Source organism: Ostrea edulis, chromosome 6 (assembly GCF_947568905.1).
Source record: "Ostrea edulis chromosome 6, xbOstEdul1.1, whole genome shotgun sequence".
In the NCBI taxonomy this organism is placed as follows: domain Eukaryota; kingdom Metazoa; phylum Mollusca; class Bivalvia; order Ostreida; family Ostreidae; genus Ostrea; species Ostrea edulis.
Genome location: NC_079169.1, coordinates 57,171,799 through 57,189,843, shown reverse-complemented (window position 1 = coordinate 57,189,843; position 18,045 = coordinate 57,171,799). Strand labels below are relative to the sequence as shown.

Here is an 18,045-nt window from a genome sequence, read left to right as displayed (position 1 = left end):
TCAGACACACAAGTGGATAGATGACCTCTATTGTTTTCAGACAGACAAGTGGATAGAAGACTTCTATTGTTTTCAGGCAGACAAGTGGATAGAGGACTTCTATTGTGTTCAGACAGACAAGTGGATAGAAGACTTCTATTGTTTTCAGACAGACAAGTGGATAGATGACCTCTATTGTTTTCAGACAGACAAGTGGATAGAAGACTTCTATTGTTTTCAGACAGACAAGTGGATAGAGGACTTCTATTGTTTTCAGATAGGCAAGTGGATAGAGGACTTCTATTGTTTTCAGACAGACAAGTGGATAGAGGACTTCTATTGTTTTCAGATAGACAAGTGGATAGAGGACTTCTATTGTTTTCAGACAGACAAGTGGATAGAGGACTTCTATTGTTTTCACACAGACAAGTGGATAGAAGACTTCTATTGTTTTCACACAAACAAGTGGATAGAGGACTTCTATTGTTTTCAGACAGACAAGTGGATAGAGGACTTCTATTGTTTTCAGATAGACAAGTGGATAGAGGACTTCTATTGTTTTCAGACAGACAAGTGAATAGAGGACTTCTATTGTTTTCAGATAGACAAGTGGATAGAGGACTTCTATTGTTTTCAGACAGACAAGTGGATAGAGGACTTCTATTGTTTTCACACAGACAAGTGGATAGAAGACTTCTATTGTTTTCACACAAACAAGTGGATAGAGGACTTCTATTGTTTTCAGACAGACAAATGAATCGACTTCTTATGATCGCATAAGTTTAATGTTCTTCAACCACTGAAACTCAAAAAGGATGAAATATCACAATGAAATCGGAGACATAGAAATACAAAACATCACATGGAAAACAGTCATTTTAAAGACTAGTATGGAAAATACAAATAATTCCCATAGGTTATATACAGTTTTGGATAATTGTATACTTGTAAAACTATCACCGACAAGTATCACTGTTCCATTCACATCTTTTAAGAATATCATCCCAAACAAGAAAACTGTCGGAACAGTTCCTGCGAAAGATCAACTGATTTGAACACGTGATGTATCCATGACACGTTCTGCAGGACTGGTAATCACCATCATCAACGTTTGTGCAGTCGTCAACGCAGAGCCCCACGGTGATATTCACGCGGTTACCACAGCAACCTGAATTTTAAAAAAAATATAATTGCTTAAATTTAGATGTGACATACAAGAGTCCTACTGAAAATCAACGACACATTAGGGACTCGGTGAATTAAATGTTGTTATGAGATTGATCACTGTTCGTTATCTTCACTTTTCATGCAAATAAAACGTATATGGGTAATAAATGGAAATTGAAAACTCAACTTACATGTATATCATTGGGTTTTATGGTATGTTATAGATCTATGCATGACTCAACACTAATAAGAAGATTCGTAAATGCGTTGGAATGTTAAAATAAACCAAATACTTAAGAAGATATATTAGACGGATACTTATTAGATACAGTTTGTCGCCCTTCAGCTTAGATATAATAGTTCTACGATTTGTTGTCCTTCGGTGTCTGATTTTCACATTCAATGTCATCTACAAGCCTTCCCGGACAGTACAGAATCTACCTTTACGAAAACATTGTATTAATTTCCATTTAGAATTTCTTATGTTGCAATTTCTTTAGAAAAGAATTAAACACAGTTTCAAATATTCAGACTGAACATGAATACTTTAGCAACATAATTATATTGTCTAGAAACATTGCACACTTTTCCTACGTAGTAACGGAGTATAATGGTGACTTCTTTTTGCATAAGTTTAGATCTAGGATATGTTATTCTGGTTGTCTAAAACGTTTTGTGATTAGTGCATAGATGCTCCTAAAGATAGGCCTCATATTCATTACGATTTGAAGTTAAGGTCCATCATCTAATATCTAATAATGCACAGTGTCATTCTACCTGACCAGAGAAGTATACAAACCTGCAAATCTTTGGTAAATGTAACCCAGAAACTGTTCTTTAAGGTCGGCAATATATCTTTCCATTCTAGTCAATAAACTTTGTGTTCGGTTTTGGAGATCTTTTATTGAATCATTTATATATTTGTATTCCTCCACATCTTGATTAATTGTATTGACGACCACGTTGATTGTTTCGTTTTGTTGCATCTGATTCGCACGCATCATCTGCACGCTGGTCCTCAAATCACTAATACCTAGAAACAAAGAGAAAGTAATTGAAAAGTGGAAACAATGGATCCAAATCATAGGTGTTTTTTTTTTACAATGCAACCCAACCCTAAAAGCACTAACTGTATTTTATGAAAATATGAGCGGAATATACTTTGTGTTATTGTTAACGTAATAATGCTTCTCATTTCGTATGTTGATAAATATTTACAAATATATATACCGGGATCGGTACATCTTATGCAGGATGTTTTTCTTAAGTCGTGCTTTATAGAACTTTACTGGTAGTATCAGCATTCTTCAAGCTGCGACATACTTTCTTTTGAATGGTATTCGTGAATATAAAAAAGTCTCAGCTTAAAAACTCTGACAGGAGGTAAATATATGTGTGTAAAATATTTTGCCAAAATTGATTAATTAAGTTCAACAGCCTGTAACTTTTTCCTACATCAACGAAAATTGTTGGGAATCAAACTCTTCGCAATTCTTAACAGAGGCCTTAGTTTGAAAAGAGTGAAAGGAGTTAAATGGACAAACCATGTACTCACTTTATGATATTTCCTCTAAAGCGACTAAGTTCAACAAACTAATTCTCTAGAAAATAGAAGAAAATCAAATTCTTGTCACGTGTTCATCTTCAATACCCATACAAACGTTTCTTAACACGAGAGGGTCCTTGCCTGAAAACTGTGGTAGGAGTTAGCCGCACAAATCATGTACCCTCTATATAACATTAAATTTCAAATAAAAAGGGCAGGGCTCATACAAGAGATATCGAAATGAATCAAAATTACAACATGATCGATAATGACCCATAAAGATGTTGCAAAGCTAGTTTCAGCTTGATATTAGAAATGAAAATAAATATAGAAAACAACGGACGGACATACAGATCTTGTTGTACCTTAACACGTTCGTCTAAAGATAGACAAAAATGTCAACCCCAACAAGTGATACTATCTGGAAAAGTACAATATTCATTGGAGGATAGCTAAACCATCGTATTGCCCAGCTTAATGCCTATAATCGTTTTATTTTATCATCCCCCCTCATTTGACAAAATATGTGGATTGGTTGATTGGTTGGTTGAATATAACGAGAATATTTCACTCATGGAGACGTCACCATTACCAGTGATGGATTGCAAAATTTAGGTATATGCCCGACGCTTACGTTCTTTGGGCAGGGAGAGATTTTTATCATGCTACACCTTCTGTGACACAGGGTCTCGGTTTTTGCGGTCTCATTTGATGGAACGGCCCCATGTAGTCGCCTCTTACGACAAGGAAGGGGTACCGAGGACCTATTCTCACATTGAGGGGGATTATACTGGAATCAGTATGTCCGTCTGTCTCTAGACATGATTTTGTTTGAACATTTTCTGATAGACTAAAATATGCTTCATACCTAGTTGTTGAAATTAAACAAGATCCCTTATCACGGAAAATCGCACAGTCACTAATCTCGACATTTTTACACGAAAGTTTAAAAAGAAACGCAATAAATTTCTTGCGCAGACACAAAAGTTTTGGATTTTAGAGCATTATTTTATCACAAAGAAATATCAACATTAAGGAATCAAAAATTTAATATTTAAAAGAATTTACAACATCAAATAAAACCAAATAAATCTGCACACATTGTATGATAGAAATAAAAGGGATACTTGTGTCCCAGGTCAAATTCAACAAGATTCCAACATGTTAACAAATTTTGTATTTTGTTGCTAATTTCATAAGATATTTTGCTGTGAATTTGAAGTGGACAATAGATCACAATCATTTTCTAATACGCATCTTTTGAAATGTGTCCAGTGAATTATTTTCATATCTACGGTATTGCAAATATGACGTTTTCAATTTAGTTAAACATTTTTTTTTTCCCATAGTGTCTTACATTAACAATGATAACATCTTTAAACAGATATCGCTTTTCACATTTTTAATCATCTTCCTCATTGGCTGTGGACGCATTCTTTCCCACTTACATATGGAAAATTCAGAGTAGCACTATTTGCACCTCCTCTACAAAAGAGCAATTACTTCGAAATTTACGTATTTTAATTTAGACACCATAACGGGATATTTCCTGTTTAAATTCAACTCATCGGAAAGGTATAGAAAGCATTACACTCTAAGGTGGTAGTAAAATAGCATTTCTAGAATATATGTATATAAGAAAATGGGCACGCGTAGCTCCTCTTTTGGTAAAATCATTCTTTCATTATTTTGGGATCAACATTATGTTTTCAATGATTTAGTATGCACGCCTATTTTTCAGGTCTGATACGTATACGAATTAGCTGCTTTTGCTCAATGTCCTTGGGATTTAACTGTTAGAGTACAAGTCACCAAGTATCTGAAAGTTTTGTTATCAGTGAAAGAGGACTTACCTTTATTTACATCTGGATTGTCAGTTGTAGGAAAAAGATTAGGAGACAATGCCATTGCAACTAGAATACCTATGCCTACAAGTATGGTTGCAATGACGATAAATTTAAGAATCTTTGTCTTTTTGCAGGATCGACGCTGTTTCTCATTCTACAATTATGGCGAAAATCAGACGAGTAAGTACTCGGTACAAGTAGATCAACAATCATTTGTATTCATAATTCTATAATAATATGTGATTCATTTTTCATTTGGTGTTGCTATTCATTGTAACATGAACACACTCGCATACTTGATGAATGTTGCCAATGCTCACATTGTGTGTGTCTGTTTTATCCGGTTTGTTAGTATTTTAGTTAACAGGAAGTTTTTGTGTGTCCTTTTTATCCAGTTTGTTGGTAGTTTAGTTAACAGGGAGCTACTTACAAGAGGTAATACACTAGTATTGTTGTTCATATTCTAAACTGGACATCATAAAAGGTGAAGATAGCGAACAGTGATCAATCTCATAACTCCTATAAGCAATACAAAATAGAGAGTTGGGCAAACACAGACCCCTGGATATACCAGAGGTGGGATCAGGTGCCTAGGACGAGTAAGCATCCCCTGTCGACCGGTAAGAACGGCCATGAACCCTATATTTTGATCAAGTAAACGGAGTTATACGTAGTCAACATCAGCGTGTCAAGAATTCATCTATGAAGTTGCACTGAGCTTTTGAAAAGAAAAAACGATATCCAAGTTTGTAAGTATCAATTTTTGTTGCCATGTTGATATCATTGGATTATGGTATTTGTTGTTAAATTACATTGTAATACCATCGGATTAAGATATGAAACTTAAACGTTATTATTGAGACCTAATTGAGATTTAATAAATATGTTTCAAAACATTTTTATTTTAACCAAGTTCTTTTTTAAAGGACAGCAACTCGTTTTTATCTGAAGATATGCTGTCTGATGCAAGACTTATCACGTGAAGATCTGAGAGAAAAGATAAGAAATATTATCATTAAGAGTTGTGAGATTGATTACTGTAGGTTGTATTCACCTTTTCTTGTTGAAAAGCTGCCGAATTGAAAGTTTATACATGAACTTATTGGTTACAGATCAAGTTTGAGATTGCTTGACCCATGTTTGAAAGAATTATGAACCTCGTCCGACAGTATTTGAACGTATGACAGGTTGTATTGGCAAACTAGATTGTAATAACGACCGTAGAATTCGCGAAATGCTGACTTTAAACGAGATTGTTGAAACTCCTGCATCAACTTGTTTGTCAGTAGCCTGCCTTGATTTAAAACTGATCGTACCCAGAACAAGCTCTCGCGTATTGAATCAATTGACTGATGTTGACTACGGATAACTCCGTTTACCTGATTAGGATATAGGGTTCACGGCGGGTGTGACCGGTCGACAGGGGATGCTTACTTCTCCTAAGCACCTGATCCTACCTCTGGTATATCCAGGGGTCCGTGTTTGCCCAACTCTCTTCTATTTTATAATGCTTATAGGAGTTATGAATTTGATCACTGTTCGTTATCTTCACCTTTCATATATATATATATATATATATATTACAACATGTGAAACCAAGTGTATAAAAATTTAATATGAAGTTTTAGTTCTGCGGGTGTCTTAATTTGTATGTGTTTCATAAATGTGTAAATATAATTTCATGTCTGACTCCTAAGATGTGGCATAGATTCATTTGGCATAAACCAACCTTGAATGAGTTAGAACTGTTAAGCTGCTGTATCTGAAATGAAATTAAACAATTTAAATAGATAGATAGATATAGACACACACACAGAGCACAAAAATGATTGACGACACTATTTTTGGTACGACCAGTCTCTTTTTCGGAACAAACGGAAAGGCTTTACACAAGTGAAATATGTTCAGATAGGTTCTTAAATTATTAACAATTTGTTACTTCCGCGAGTATAACACCCTGTAACATTAACTTATTTGTCAGTAGCTTGCCTCGATTTGAAAACTTACAATACGTTGAACATGTAGCGTATCGGATCAGCTGAGAGATATAAACACCATAATATGCAGGTGACAATGGAATATTGCTACATAAATATATAATTATATAAATAAATAGTAAGCATGACTATAAAACGGAGACATCATTTTTAAAGCTGTCTGACATCTAAACTTGATATGGTATTTAGTTATTTGTATACTTACGTAATCGTAATCTGGCTGTGGAATAAAAGGTGGAAGACTTCTGATAGTAGGGACTACAACATAATTTTTTTTAAAAACGTATTAATCTGTAAAACATCTCAGAAATAAACACACAATTTTGAATGCTTATGCAATGTAACTTTCTCAGTATGAAATTATTCAACGTTATTGTATACGATTTTTGCCATTTACTGATGATTGATTAATGATATTTTCACACAGGCATAGTATTTTGTGTATCCACTTTTTATTTAAAAAGAACGATCTTTGATTCCTTGACAAGCAAACATAAGAAATGTAAAAACTTAGTGCGTTTTGAACTTACCATTATTATCATAGAGTCCAGGTCCAGGACGCTGAAATTATATAATAGCATATTAGTATATTGTAGCTTCTGTGTAGGTCTTGAAGGGGCATCAACTGTCAACTACGACGTAAAATAAATTAAATTCTGAATCGTTATTACATTGCTGGAATGAAACAAGGTAAAAAAAAAAAAAAAAAGTCTAATTTTATAAAAATTTATGTAAAATCTGTGAAGCAGTGAAGTAGGTACTTCTATACAATGTTTCTGTCATTGTTTGCTACATTTGTAGTAAACAAAAGAAATTCTAATGTCAAAATTACAACAAAATAGTGCAAGATGTATGAAATTTGACATGTCTGTGGTGATTTTATGTACTCTAAATGTGTTTGAGTGATTTTGGTAGCAATTGGCAAACATGACTTGGGCAGCTAATGCACCTTTCACAATAACACCACAGGCAATTATATCGCTTGGGTTCGAATCCTTTTATAGTACATTTGAACCCAATCGATATAATTGCCTGTGCATAACTTCTACGTTACGTGTAATCCATCTTTATTTCAAATATCGTATTTTCAGTTTTTAATGGTGGATTGGATGCGTGAGTGTGTTGGATATACGTTTCGTATTTAAACGTATAATTCTAAATCTAATGGGAAAGATTTTCATTGATTGATATTGAATATTATAATACTTTATGAATGTGCAAGTAATTTATTCAACCAGGAAATATGTTTGTTATTTTCACTTGTTTATACTCACATTGCCAATTGTTGGATTTCTCTCATCACCTGAACTATATTAAAAAAATAAGAAATTTCAAAAAGGGGAATCAGACTCGTCAATAGACAGATAGATAGATAGATAGATAGATAGATAGATAGAGCACTAAAATATAACAACATCCAAACTGGTCACAAAAATTTGACAATTTTGTATTCTTCGTGTCTTTGGTCATTTTATGTTCTTTATATAATACTATTTTTCATGAAAATTATATAAATTCAAAAATATATCAACACATTACATAGGTAGACAAATTAGAAAAGTAAATCAAATATCTTATATCGGTATCCATTTCTTAAGTAAATTCCAGTGTGATTTTTGCACTAGTATGAGTAAAATAAATTCAGAGGATATTCAGGACAAAGTTTTAAATATATAAAATACCTCGTAGATGCTGTATTCACCACCGGACCATACGAACTCGAACCCTGGTGTGAAAACCGATATCAATATTAAAACAAGAAACAAAAGATATGTAGATCCAACGTTATACTTTACAGACGCAATTTAAGAAAGTCATCTTTATTAGCATCATGATTTCTTTTTCTCCTGTATTATACATGCACTGTGTGACTCTCTCTTGATGTTTATTAGTTACTCGTATACAGTTAAAGTATATCATTGAGGGAGTCGGCAGGATCCCAGTTCCTCTTCAGCAAACATTTCCCTCGGCTTCCCCTCGGGAAATACATGTAGGTTTGTTCTCGGTGAAGCGGCACCTTGCTGATGCTCTCAATGATACAATTTCACTGTTTTATTATACTAATACAAACATTAAAACCAGAATAAAACTTGAAATTAATAATACAATGTTTTCATGTCTTGATATAATTATTGGTTGTATATTGTTTAACGTCCCACTCGAGAATCTTTGACTCATAAGGAAACGCCACCATTGCCGGTGAAGGGCTGCAAAATTTAGGCCTAAGCTCGGCGCTTACGGTCTTTGAGCAGGGGTGGATCTTTATCGTGCCACACCTGCTGTGACACGGGGACTCGGTTTTTGCGGTCTTATCCAAAGGACCGTCCCATTTAGTCGTCTCTTACGACAAGCAAGGGGTACCGAGGACCTATTCTAACCCGGATCCCCACGAGACGTTGATATAATGGAAAACACTATCTAATGTTCTACCAGGTATCTATATTTGCCCCTCACGAAAATATTAACAGCTGTGAAGGAGAAACCTCAAACGTACTATGTCACTACATATGCCAGAAGTGGTGTAAATCAAATGTGAATTCTAAAAAATTCTAAAGTACGTTTAGTAAACTTGAAATCACAAAGCTTTTCTCAAATCAACAACATCAAAATGTATTACTTTTCAACACTGTACACGACCATTCTTCATCATAAATTAAAGCCCAGACTTTTTTTGACATTATAGAAAGTTGTTTCTTCAACAAAAATGGAAAACGGAAATATCCATATCTGTCATCCACAAAAAATACTTTGTTAAACACCACTCTGATTTCACGCACAAGTACTCTGAAGTTGAAATTAAAAATATGCTGGAGTTGCTCGTTGACAATATCTTCGTGGTCTTTAGTAATCAGGTCTTCCAACACTCCGTTGGAATTCCCTTGGGCACGAATTGTGCTCCTTTGTTAGCTGACCTGTGGTGTGTGTTTTCTTATTCATAGGAAGCAGAATTTATTCAAAAACTTCTACATGAGAAGAAAAAATATCTTGCTGTGGCCTTCAATGTGACATTTAGATATACCGACGACGTTTTATGTATTAACAATGCTAATTTTCATTCATATGTCGATTCGATATATCCCTGTGAACTCGAGATGAAAGACACCACAGAGTCTTCCTCTTCTGTTTCATGCTTGAATAGTTTTGTTGAAAATAGATATTTACGGCAAATTAACAAATCAACTTTATGATAAACGGGATGATTTCATCTTCTTCATCGTCAACTTCCCATATATATTTAGCAATATTCCATCATCACTTGCATATGGTGTTACTATCTCTCAAATGATTCGATACACAAGAGCTTGTTCTGTGTATAATCAGTTTTTCAATCGAGACAGGCTACTGTCAAACAAGTTGATGATGCAGGGGTTTCAACAATCTTGTTTAAAGACAGCATTTTGCAAATTCTATGGCCGTTATAACAATTTAGTTTGCCAATACAACCTATCAATGGGTCAAATGCTGTCTGACTTGTTTCATACCGATTGCTAGGCCGTTCTTGGCATACTGATTTTGATTACGGGTGGTTCCGTTTATCTGATCGAGATATAGGACTCACGATGGGTGTTACCGGTCGACAGGGGATGCTTACTTCTCCTAGGCACCTGATCCCACCTCTCCTATTAGCAATACAAAATAGAGAGTTGGGAAACACAGACCCCTGGACGTACCAGTTATGAGATTGATCACTGTTCGTTATCTTCACCTTTCATTTAAAAAATTTGATTTCTTCTTTCACATCAACATTTATTTATTGATTTCATTTCTTCAGAATACATCACGAATTCGATAATGATGACTGATTGATTAGGAATACACATGGTATGTGATATTGATTATTATATTTCTACTAATTTTTCACAATATAAACGTAATTCAATATATTTTGCTGATTCCCTTAAAAGCATCGTAAAGTCACTGATTTTCCTATAAAAGGTGCATCAGTGCAATGTACTGGTACACCAATTCGGAAAGCGTAGCTACATGAAAAGTTCTGACATATTCCAAATGGAACCATGAATATTCATTACAAAATCATCATGGGTTAACTGGTCCCCATATAAGAACCAGTTTACGTTACCAAACGACTACCATAATTGTAAATGGATCAAGGTTTAAAACATTTCAAGTTTTATTCTGGTTATAATGTTTGTATCGATAAAATAAAATGGTTAAAAGTACATCTTTGAGGAAGTCAACAAGATTTCAGTTCCCCTAGAGCAAGCCTATTTCCCTCGGATTACCTTCAACTGTATACTGATTGGTAATACATAGCAAATTCGATGATAATAACTGACTGATTGGAAATATTTACTGGATTTGATAACGACGACTGATTGATGGAGAATACCTACCGGATTCGATGATGATGACTGATTGATTGACGAGACCCGTGGCGTATTACTCTGAAATATTACAACAAATTAAAACAATTGTTTGAACCTCTAGAAAATTAACAAATGGTGAAATCGAAGCAAAAGGAAGGGATTTAAATAAAGTAACCCAGAATAATGCTTAAAAACAAAACCTCTTTGAAATATAACTTGCATAATGAAATTAGAATTTTGGATAATTTTCTAACAATTGAAAAATGGGAAGTTGATTTATGCTGCATAGAAAAACCATATGATTTATTTTATTCTTCAAATGTATTTTTTATTTTACAACTCATTAATTGTAAAAGTAATATTTCAACGCCAAAACACCTCGACATGATTTACAAATTGAATTTCTCCACCAAATTATCTTTCTTAAAAAATCAAAATGGATCAAAGCTTACAACCAAAATCTGAAGCACCTGACTGAAAAAAATCTAAAACATGTCAAAACTAAGAGGAAATATTCAAACATGCATAAGTGATAACTTGACTCAGGAAATGAAAAGGATTATCATTACTACGGTTGTGCAGTTGCCTCATGCTTTTTTATTCGCCACAAAAAAAATATACCTTTCTTAAATTATGGAAATAGCTTTACGCATTAGGCGTAACTCTGTAAGTCGATTTTCGTATTTTTTCCCAAAAACTTGATATAACACGAACTAGCTTTTCTATATATCTAACCATAATGCATGCACACTGTTTCAATATTTAAAAGCAGAATGTTCTACTTGGTATGCATGTACATATGACATATATATGTACAAGTGTGTTACTAGAGTCTGTAGTTTAATGGTTTCTCATTCTAGTAGAATTCATCAGACAATAGTGCTTTTGATGGAAAACAAACATTAAGAAAATGTAAAGAAATGATAATAAAGAATAGTAATGTTTATAAAAAATAAAGCTAAAATTGAAGAATTTTCCGCGATGACAGGAGTTATGTTCCTTGCCCTTTTACCGTGTAACAATCTACTACCTACATGTACTAATTGTAAGAAATATCCTGTTGCATGATCATGAAAGGTTATTAAACTCTATTTTTACTAAAATAGTCTAATAAAAATTGTTAGAATTTCTTACATCCTAAATGATGACATCATGCCTTTGGTCGTCTGGTAGTTACTCGGGTATGCGTTTGATGCATCAAAGAGCGAAGTTGTTTCTACTGTGAACGCTTTTTAAATTCATTAATGTGGAAGACCATGAGAGTAGACCAAAACCCTACCTAGATCAAATAAACCCAAGTTTATCTTCCCGCTCCAATTGCGATTTTTTTGTCCACGGTTCGGATGAACCACCAAATGAGTATGGTGCTATATGTTGGCACAAAGGACCGATCGATGGCTGCCTGATCCGGCATAGAAATATTACCACACGATAAGTGAGGTTTTAAAAAAAAAAGTAATTTGGGTTTTCTAGATTTCTATGCACTATCAGGATTACGTACATACCGACAATACGGAAGAAAATAGCTATATTCTAGTATCAAGCTAGATGTGTCGGCAAGACACGAATGCCCCCACCTGCATTAAAGTCAAATGTAGGAAATCCATCGAGGTATAGCATATCGAATGTGGTATTCAGATTGTATGTTACTTGCATTTAGTACATTGAAAAACTCAACAACAATCCTTTATATGTTTAACAGTCTTAAAATAAATCCATCAAATTTTCTACGTTTAAGGGGCACAATTCCATCAATATCAACGAACAGGAACAAAATTCAAACTCGATCTGTTGCTTATCAATATAACTCGTCAATATACATCTGCATGCAAAAAAAAAATCAGTTCAATATCTCAAAGCGTTTAGAAAAATTGTCCGGAAAGCTGGTCTTTACAGTAATTTTTCTACATTAAAGGGGCACAACTCCATCAATAATCAATGAACCGGAACAAAACTTAACCTCGATCTGTAACTGATCAATATACACCTGCATACAAAAAAATCAATTCAACACCTCAAGGCATTTAGAAGAAAAAAGTTCGGAAAACTGGATATTGCGGAAGGACGGACAAGAGTAAAACTATATGGGGTATAAAAACTTTGTGGCGGGGGCATATAAACCGTTTGATACATACGTTGAGATCGTTCCATGGGTAGTCTGGAGGAGGGTACGGAGGGTAGTCTTCTGTACCTAATAAATGAAACGACACCAGTGTTATCATCATTTACTAATACCAAACATTTAGGGATGTCGAAGGTATGTGGAGAACGGTTTGAATTTTAGGATATGAAAACAAAGAAAGTATGGAGAATATCACGCAGTCAGCGAATTACATGGAAATTAACCTTGCTTCCATTTTTTTTACTCCCCATACAGCAAATAAAGCAGGCATCTGTTCGTTACATGTTTATTCATCTTGTGTTAGGTTGAAAGGTTACTTGCTTGTCGCAGTTTATATTGAAAATAAAACACAAAGTTTATTACTGAAGGAAAAAACTATGGTAAATGTAGACATGATATTTACATTCACTAACGTTTTTAATCCAGTTGCAATAAACATTATTTTGCTGTTTTATTGTTTTGATTTCTCGATTAAGACATCATGATCATGAGGAACAATTGACCTTTGAACTTGACATTCCTAAAACAAAATTAGCACAATATATAGATGACGTTATACATGTATAATTTGTTTATATCGTGGGTGATATGAATAGGCTTCATCGATTATGCAAATTACCCTTTAATACCCCATAGTACCAACAAACTAGAGGTACATCATCAAGAAGAAGAAAAAATTCAAGGAATTTCATTTTATCCATGGAAACGTCTCGAATGTCCTAAATCATGTATTCAAATGAATCATTCTATAATATTTATTTATTTTTACATGATTTGTATGAATTGCTGTGTCCAATGTGTCTTTAATAGTTGGCAATACGTAAAACTAATTGGGGGGGTCATACCATGTGGATTGCTCGGGTATCCGTTTTGCGTTCCTCTCACCGGGTTGTTTCTTGATCCCTTTAAAAAAATGAAAATGCATAGAAAATCAAAGGATTCAAAATTCTATTCTTGTAATCGGATATTTGTAATTGAAACTTGCATAAATTGGTCCATTTTTACTTTTTTTAAAACCGTTTCCGAAACTTAATTAGTGCAGTGTGTTCGCACTTCGTGCTGTAGGTGAAAGCGAAGTTTGTACTCCAGAGTACATGAAGAAACAAGAAATGCAGAATTGTTGTTTTAGCAGTGTAAAATAACAATAGAATGTAAATTATTTAGCAAAGACAAAACGTGCGTTCACTTAATGTCATATTGAAGGTTATCATGATTCGGTAACGAATTACACTACAAGGTAGACACAAGTAAGCTAATGACTCCGTCACATGAGATTTATCTTTAACCATGGACTAGTACGATTTGGAAAGCTGGTAACAAAATCTTCTTTGAGTGAAGTAATGATCACATCCATGTCAGGCTTTTTACAGGTTCTGTCAATATCCTTATAGAGAGTAGGAATGCTAAACTTTCACCCACGAAGCTTGAGATGCTCAAACATAGCTTCTTCTTTTTTTAAAGTTCGTGTGGGTCTGCATACCATCCAGATGTCGCACGATCCGGCGCAGATTCAAATCCGCAGCTGTACGAAGGCTTCATGTGACCGAGGCACAACAAATGGAGAATTTACGAGAAATATTCGAAAACATTAAAATTTAATAATATTCTTACCATATTTCGTTAGCGACGATACTCACAATAGTGTTTAAGAAGGAAATTATTTATCTAAGGCAAACATACAATTATATTTACATTTTACCAAAAACGTTGGTGCATTTGTTGGAGGTGGTTAAATACAATGGGAATTTCCACAGAGAAGTGATTATTTAGGTAATTTGAATTGTCGAATTGTAGCTCGGTATTTAAAGATCTTATTGTGCTTACCATACTGATGAGTCATTGCTTAACACTCGGTGGAACATGGAATTTAAAAACTACAACAAACATTTGGGATTTTGGGGGGATTTTGCATTATTTTCAATACTTGCAACGTGAATCCATTTTATCGCGATCCCGTTACTGGAAAATCCAACGCAATATTACGGGTATCTCGAGTAAACCGCGTTGTCATCGCGGGATGACGATCCGCTACCTATAATCTGTTGTGGTAGCAGTTCCTGGAAAATTGAATCGGTTTTGTAGTATAAACAAATGCAAGTCATCCTCAGCAATTTTATTTCAGAACTTTTTTTTTTATTTTCTGCTTTTATGCTTATTCATTTCATTTATGATTTTATTCATTTTGTTTTCTGTATATTTATATTTTAATTTGTCATTGATGATTGATTGATTGTATCTTGTTTTAAAGTCCCTCTCGAGAATTTTTCCCTCATATGGTCAACAAGACCGGTGAAGGGGTTCAAATTTAGGCCTATGCTCCGCGTCGGAGCTTATGGCCAATGAGCTGTGAGGGTTCTTTAGCATGTCACACCTACTGTGACACGGGACATCCGGTTTTAAGGTCATCTCCGAGAACCCGTGACATTCACACCTGATATTGAGAGTTTGACGATGGCACTGTCACTACCTGCTTTATCGAATTAGGTCTGTCGCGGCCGCGCTTCGAACCCCGACTTTCCGCAAGCGGGACGAACATTTTACCTCTAGACCACCTGCGGCGGTTATTAATGAAAATGTGAAGATAACGAACAGTGATGAATGAAATGTGAAGATAACGAACAGCGATGGATGAAATGTGAAGATAATGAACAGCGATGGATGAAATGTGAAGATACCGAACAGCGATGGATCTCATAAATTCTATAAAAATACAAACCGATAGTTTATTTAATCTTGATGATTATTTTACAATTTTAGGGAGTATGTTAAATTCGGGAAGAGACAAAAGTTAATGAGAAGGGATTTACAATTAATAAAACCATACCTCTTAAACAATGTAACAAGATAAATAAAGCAACAGATATCATTTTAATAAGAAACACAAACCAATGAAATGTGCATATTTCACCGAATATAATGATAAGCAAAACCAGCATGAATTAGAATTATCAAATAATACTACTAGACTCAGGTTCTATCAAAATATATGCAATTGTCATGTTTATAATCTTAAGACTTGGTAGAATAAAGTATGCGTATAAAAGAAAGACACAGACCCATGAATTCTTATAAATTAAATATATTTGTCATAAAAATGTTTGCTTTCTAGGAAATGAAACGAATGCAACATAAATCGGTCTGAGCATGAGAGAAAAGGAGGCATCTTGGATACGTTTCGGGTAGAGTTTGCAGAGACGCCATACTGCTTCGAAGATATGATAAATGCAAGACCTCGTAAACCCATGTAATTCCAATCTCCGGAGCTAGGGTAGATAAGTCACATTACGTAACTACAGAATCATAATACACTTATAAAATAGTGAAATGAATAAAGGTAAGGATCGACTTCTCCTTAGCCACGGGCTATTACGATTGGTTGGTTATTTGTCTTACGTCCTGTAGATAAGTTTTCACTCATATTGAGTCCTCACCAGCTGTAGGTGAAGTACCACAAATTCATGCCTATGCTTAGCACTCAGGGCCGTAGCAGTGAGGGTTCTTTATCCTGCCAGATTTCATAGGCCTTGGGACTAGTGATTCTTATATTACTAATACTCAGGTGACCAATAAGGTCTGTGGGCCTCTTGTTTCCGATAGTTCTCACACGAACTTTACGTACTGCTGCAGGACCTCTGCGATTTAAATCTGCCCTGGGTCGTGTGACATCACACGGGATGCTTTGCAGATCCCCATGAATTGTTGGAAAAAACACTATGATGTTTGAACACCTGAAGATTCGTGGGTGAAATTTGAGCATTCCTAATCTCTATAATAGTATTGACAGACCCCGTAAAATGATCACTATGCCTTCAGACTGGTTACAGTAGCTCAGTGGTAGAGCGTTCGCCTCGTAACTAAGAAGTCGTAACTTCGAGATTAATCTCGGTCAAGATTCGGCTGGGCTGAATATTTTCTTTTTCTTTTTTTTGGTAAAGGACTACATGTACCTACTCCTTCGGAATATCTACATGTATTTAGTTTCAATTTAGTACATGTATCAATAGCATTAAAAATATATAATCTAACTGTTTTACGCATATACATGTACACTGTATATACAAAGTTTGTTCCCATCCTTGAATCAGAACCTCTACCCGAGAATAATGAAATTTACAATTTAGAGGTCTTCCTGCTCTACATCACTATGCATTTAGTTGGGTGGTTCTTGGTTGTTGGGTTTTTGTTGTGTTTTTTTTTGGGGGGGGGGGTCTTTTCTTTACAAATATGCGGTTATTGATGAAAATGAGTCAATTTTTGCAGTCTTTTCCCCACTCCTCAGACCCCAGGGGTGTAGGAGTCCTGAAATTAATAATTTATGTCCCGCTTATCCCAATGATGCTTCATACCAAATTTGAAAAGAATTGAAATAGTAGTTATCAAGAAGTTGAAAATAATCTATTGTTCATACATTTAATATCTGACCATTTTAGTCTCACCCTGATACCAAAACCTCAACCCCTGGGATGGACCATCAAATTTAGTTTTGGTAGAAGCCTTCCTGCTCTACATCACTATGCATTTAATTTTTCTTACACATTTATGGTTGTAAGGGTGCAGGAATCCTGAAATTTAAAATTTTTGTCCCCCTTGTCCCAATAATGCTTCATACTAAATTTGAAAAGAATTGAAATGGCAGTTATCAAGAAGTTAAAAATGTTCAATTGTTAACGCACGACGAACGACAGCCAATTGCAATACATGTAGGTCACCTGAATTTACTCAGGTGACCTAGAAATAAAATTTAAATAACATTCTTACCATATCACTTGAACGAAGATACTCGCAGTCCGCTTTCAGAATGAAATAATGAAGCGAACATATGAGTGGATTGCTTTTTAATAGTTAACAAAGGGGATTTCCATACAGTAATGATTGTTTGAGTAATTTCGTATCTCATGGTATTTAACAAATATTGTCAAAATAAATATAGTCCAATTCTTAAGAAAACACAAAAACATAGATTTTACAATGAATCGATTGGATATTTAGGGGATTTTCTTCTGTATTACCATATATAAATTAAATATTACAACAAATCAATTGAATATATATATATATA

The 18,045-nt window shown here is 34.5% G+C and overlaps 1 protein-coding gene across 1 annotated transcript; it reads right to left on the bottom strand.

Annotated features, from left to right (window-relative positions):
• Positions 1–742: 742 nt before the first annotated feature.
• On the bottom strand, positions 743–17,792 carry LOC125647711 (uncharacterized). The gene is made up of 12 exons (XM_056140185.1): positions 17,745–17,792; positions 13,832–13,889; positions 13,000–13,055; positions 10,892–10,942; positions 8,219–8,262; positions 7,811–7,844; positions 7,067–7,097; positions 6,742–6,794; positions 6,269–6,301; positions 4,546–4,693; positions 1,946–2,179; positions 743–1,147 (listed from the first exon to the last, which is right to left on the bottom strand). Exons 1-12 carry the CDS (start codon positions 17,745–17,747, stop codon positions 936–938), a joined length of 957 nt encoding a protein of 318 aa, XP_055996160.1. The 5' UTR covers positions 17,748–17,792; the 3' UTR covers positions 743–935.
• Between the last annotated feature and the right edge of the window lie 253 nt (positions 17,793–18,045).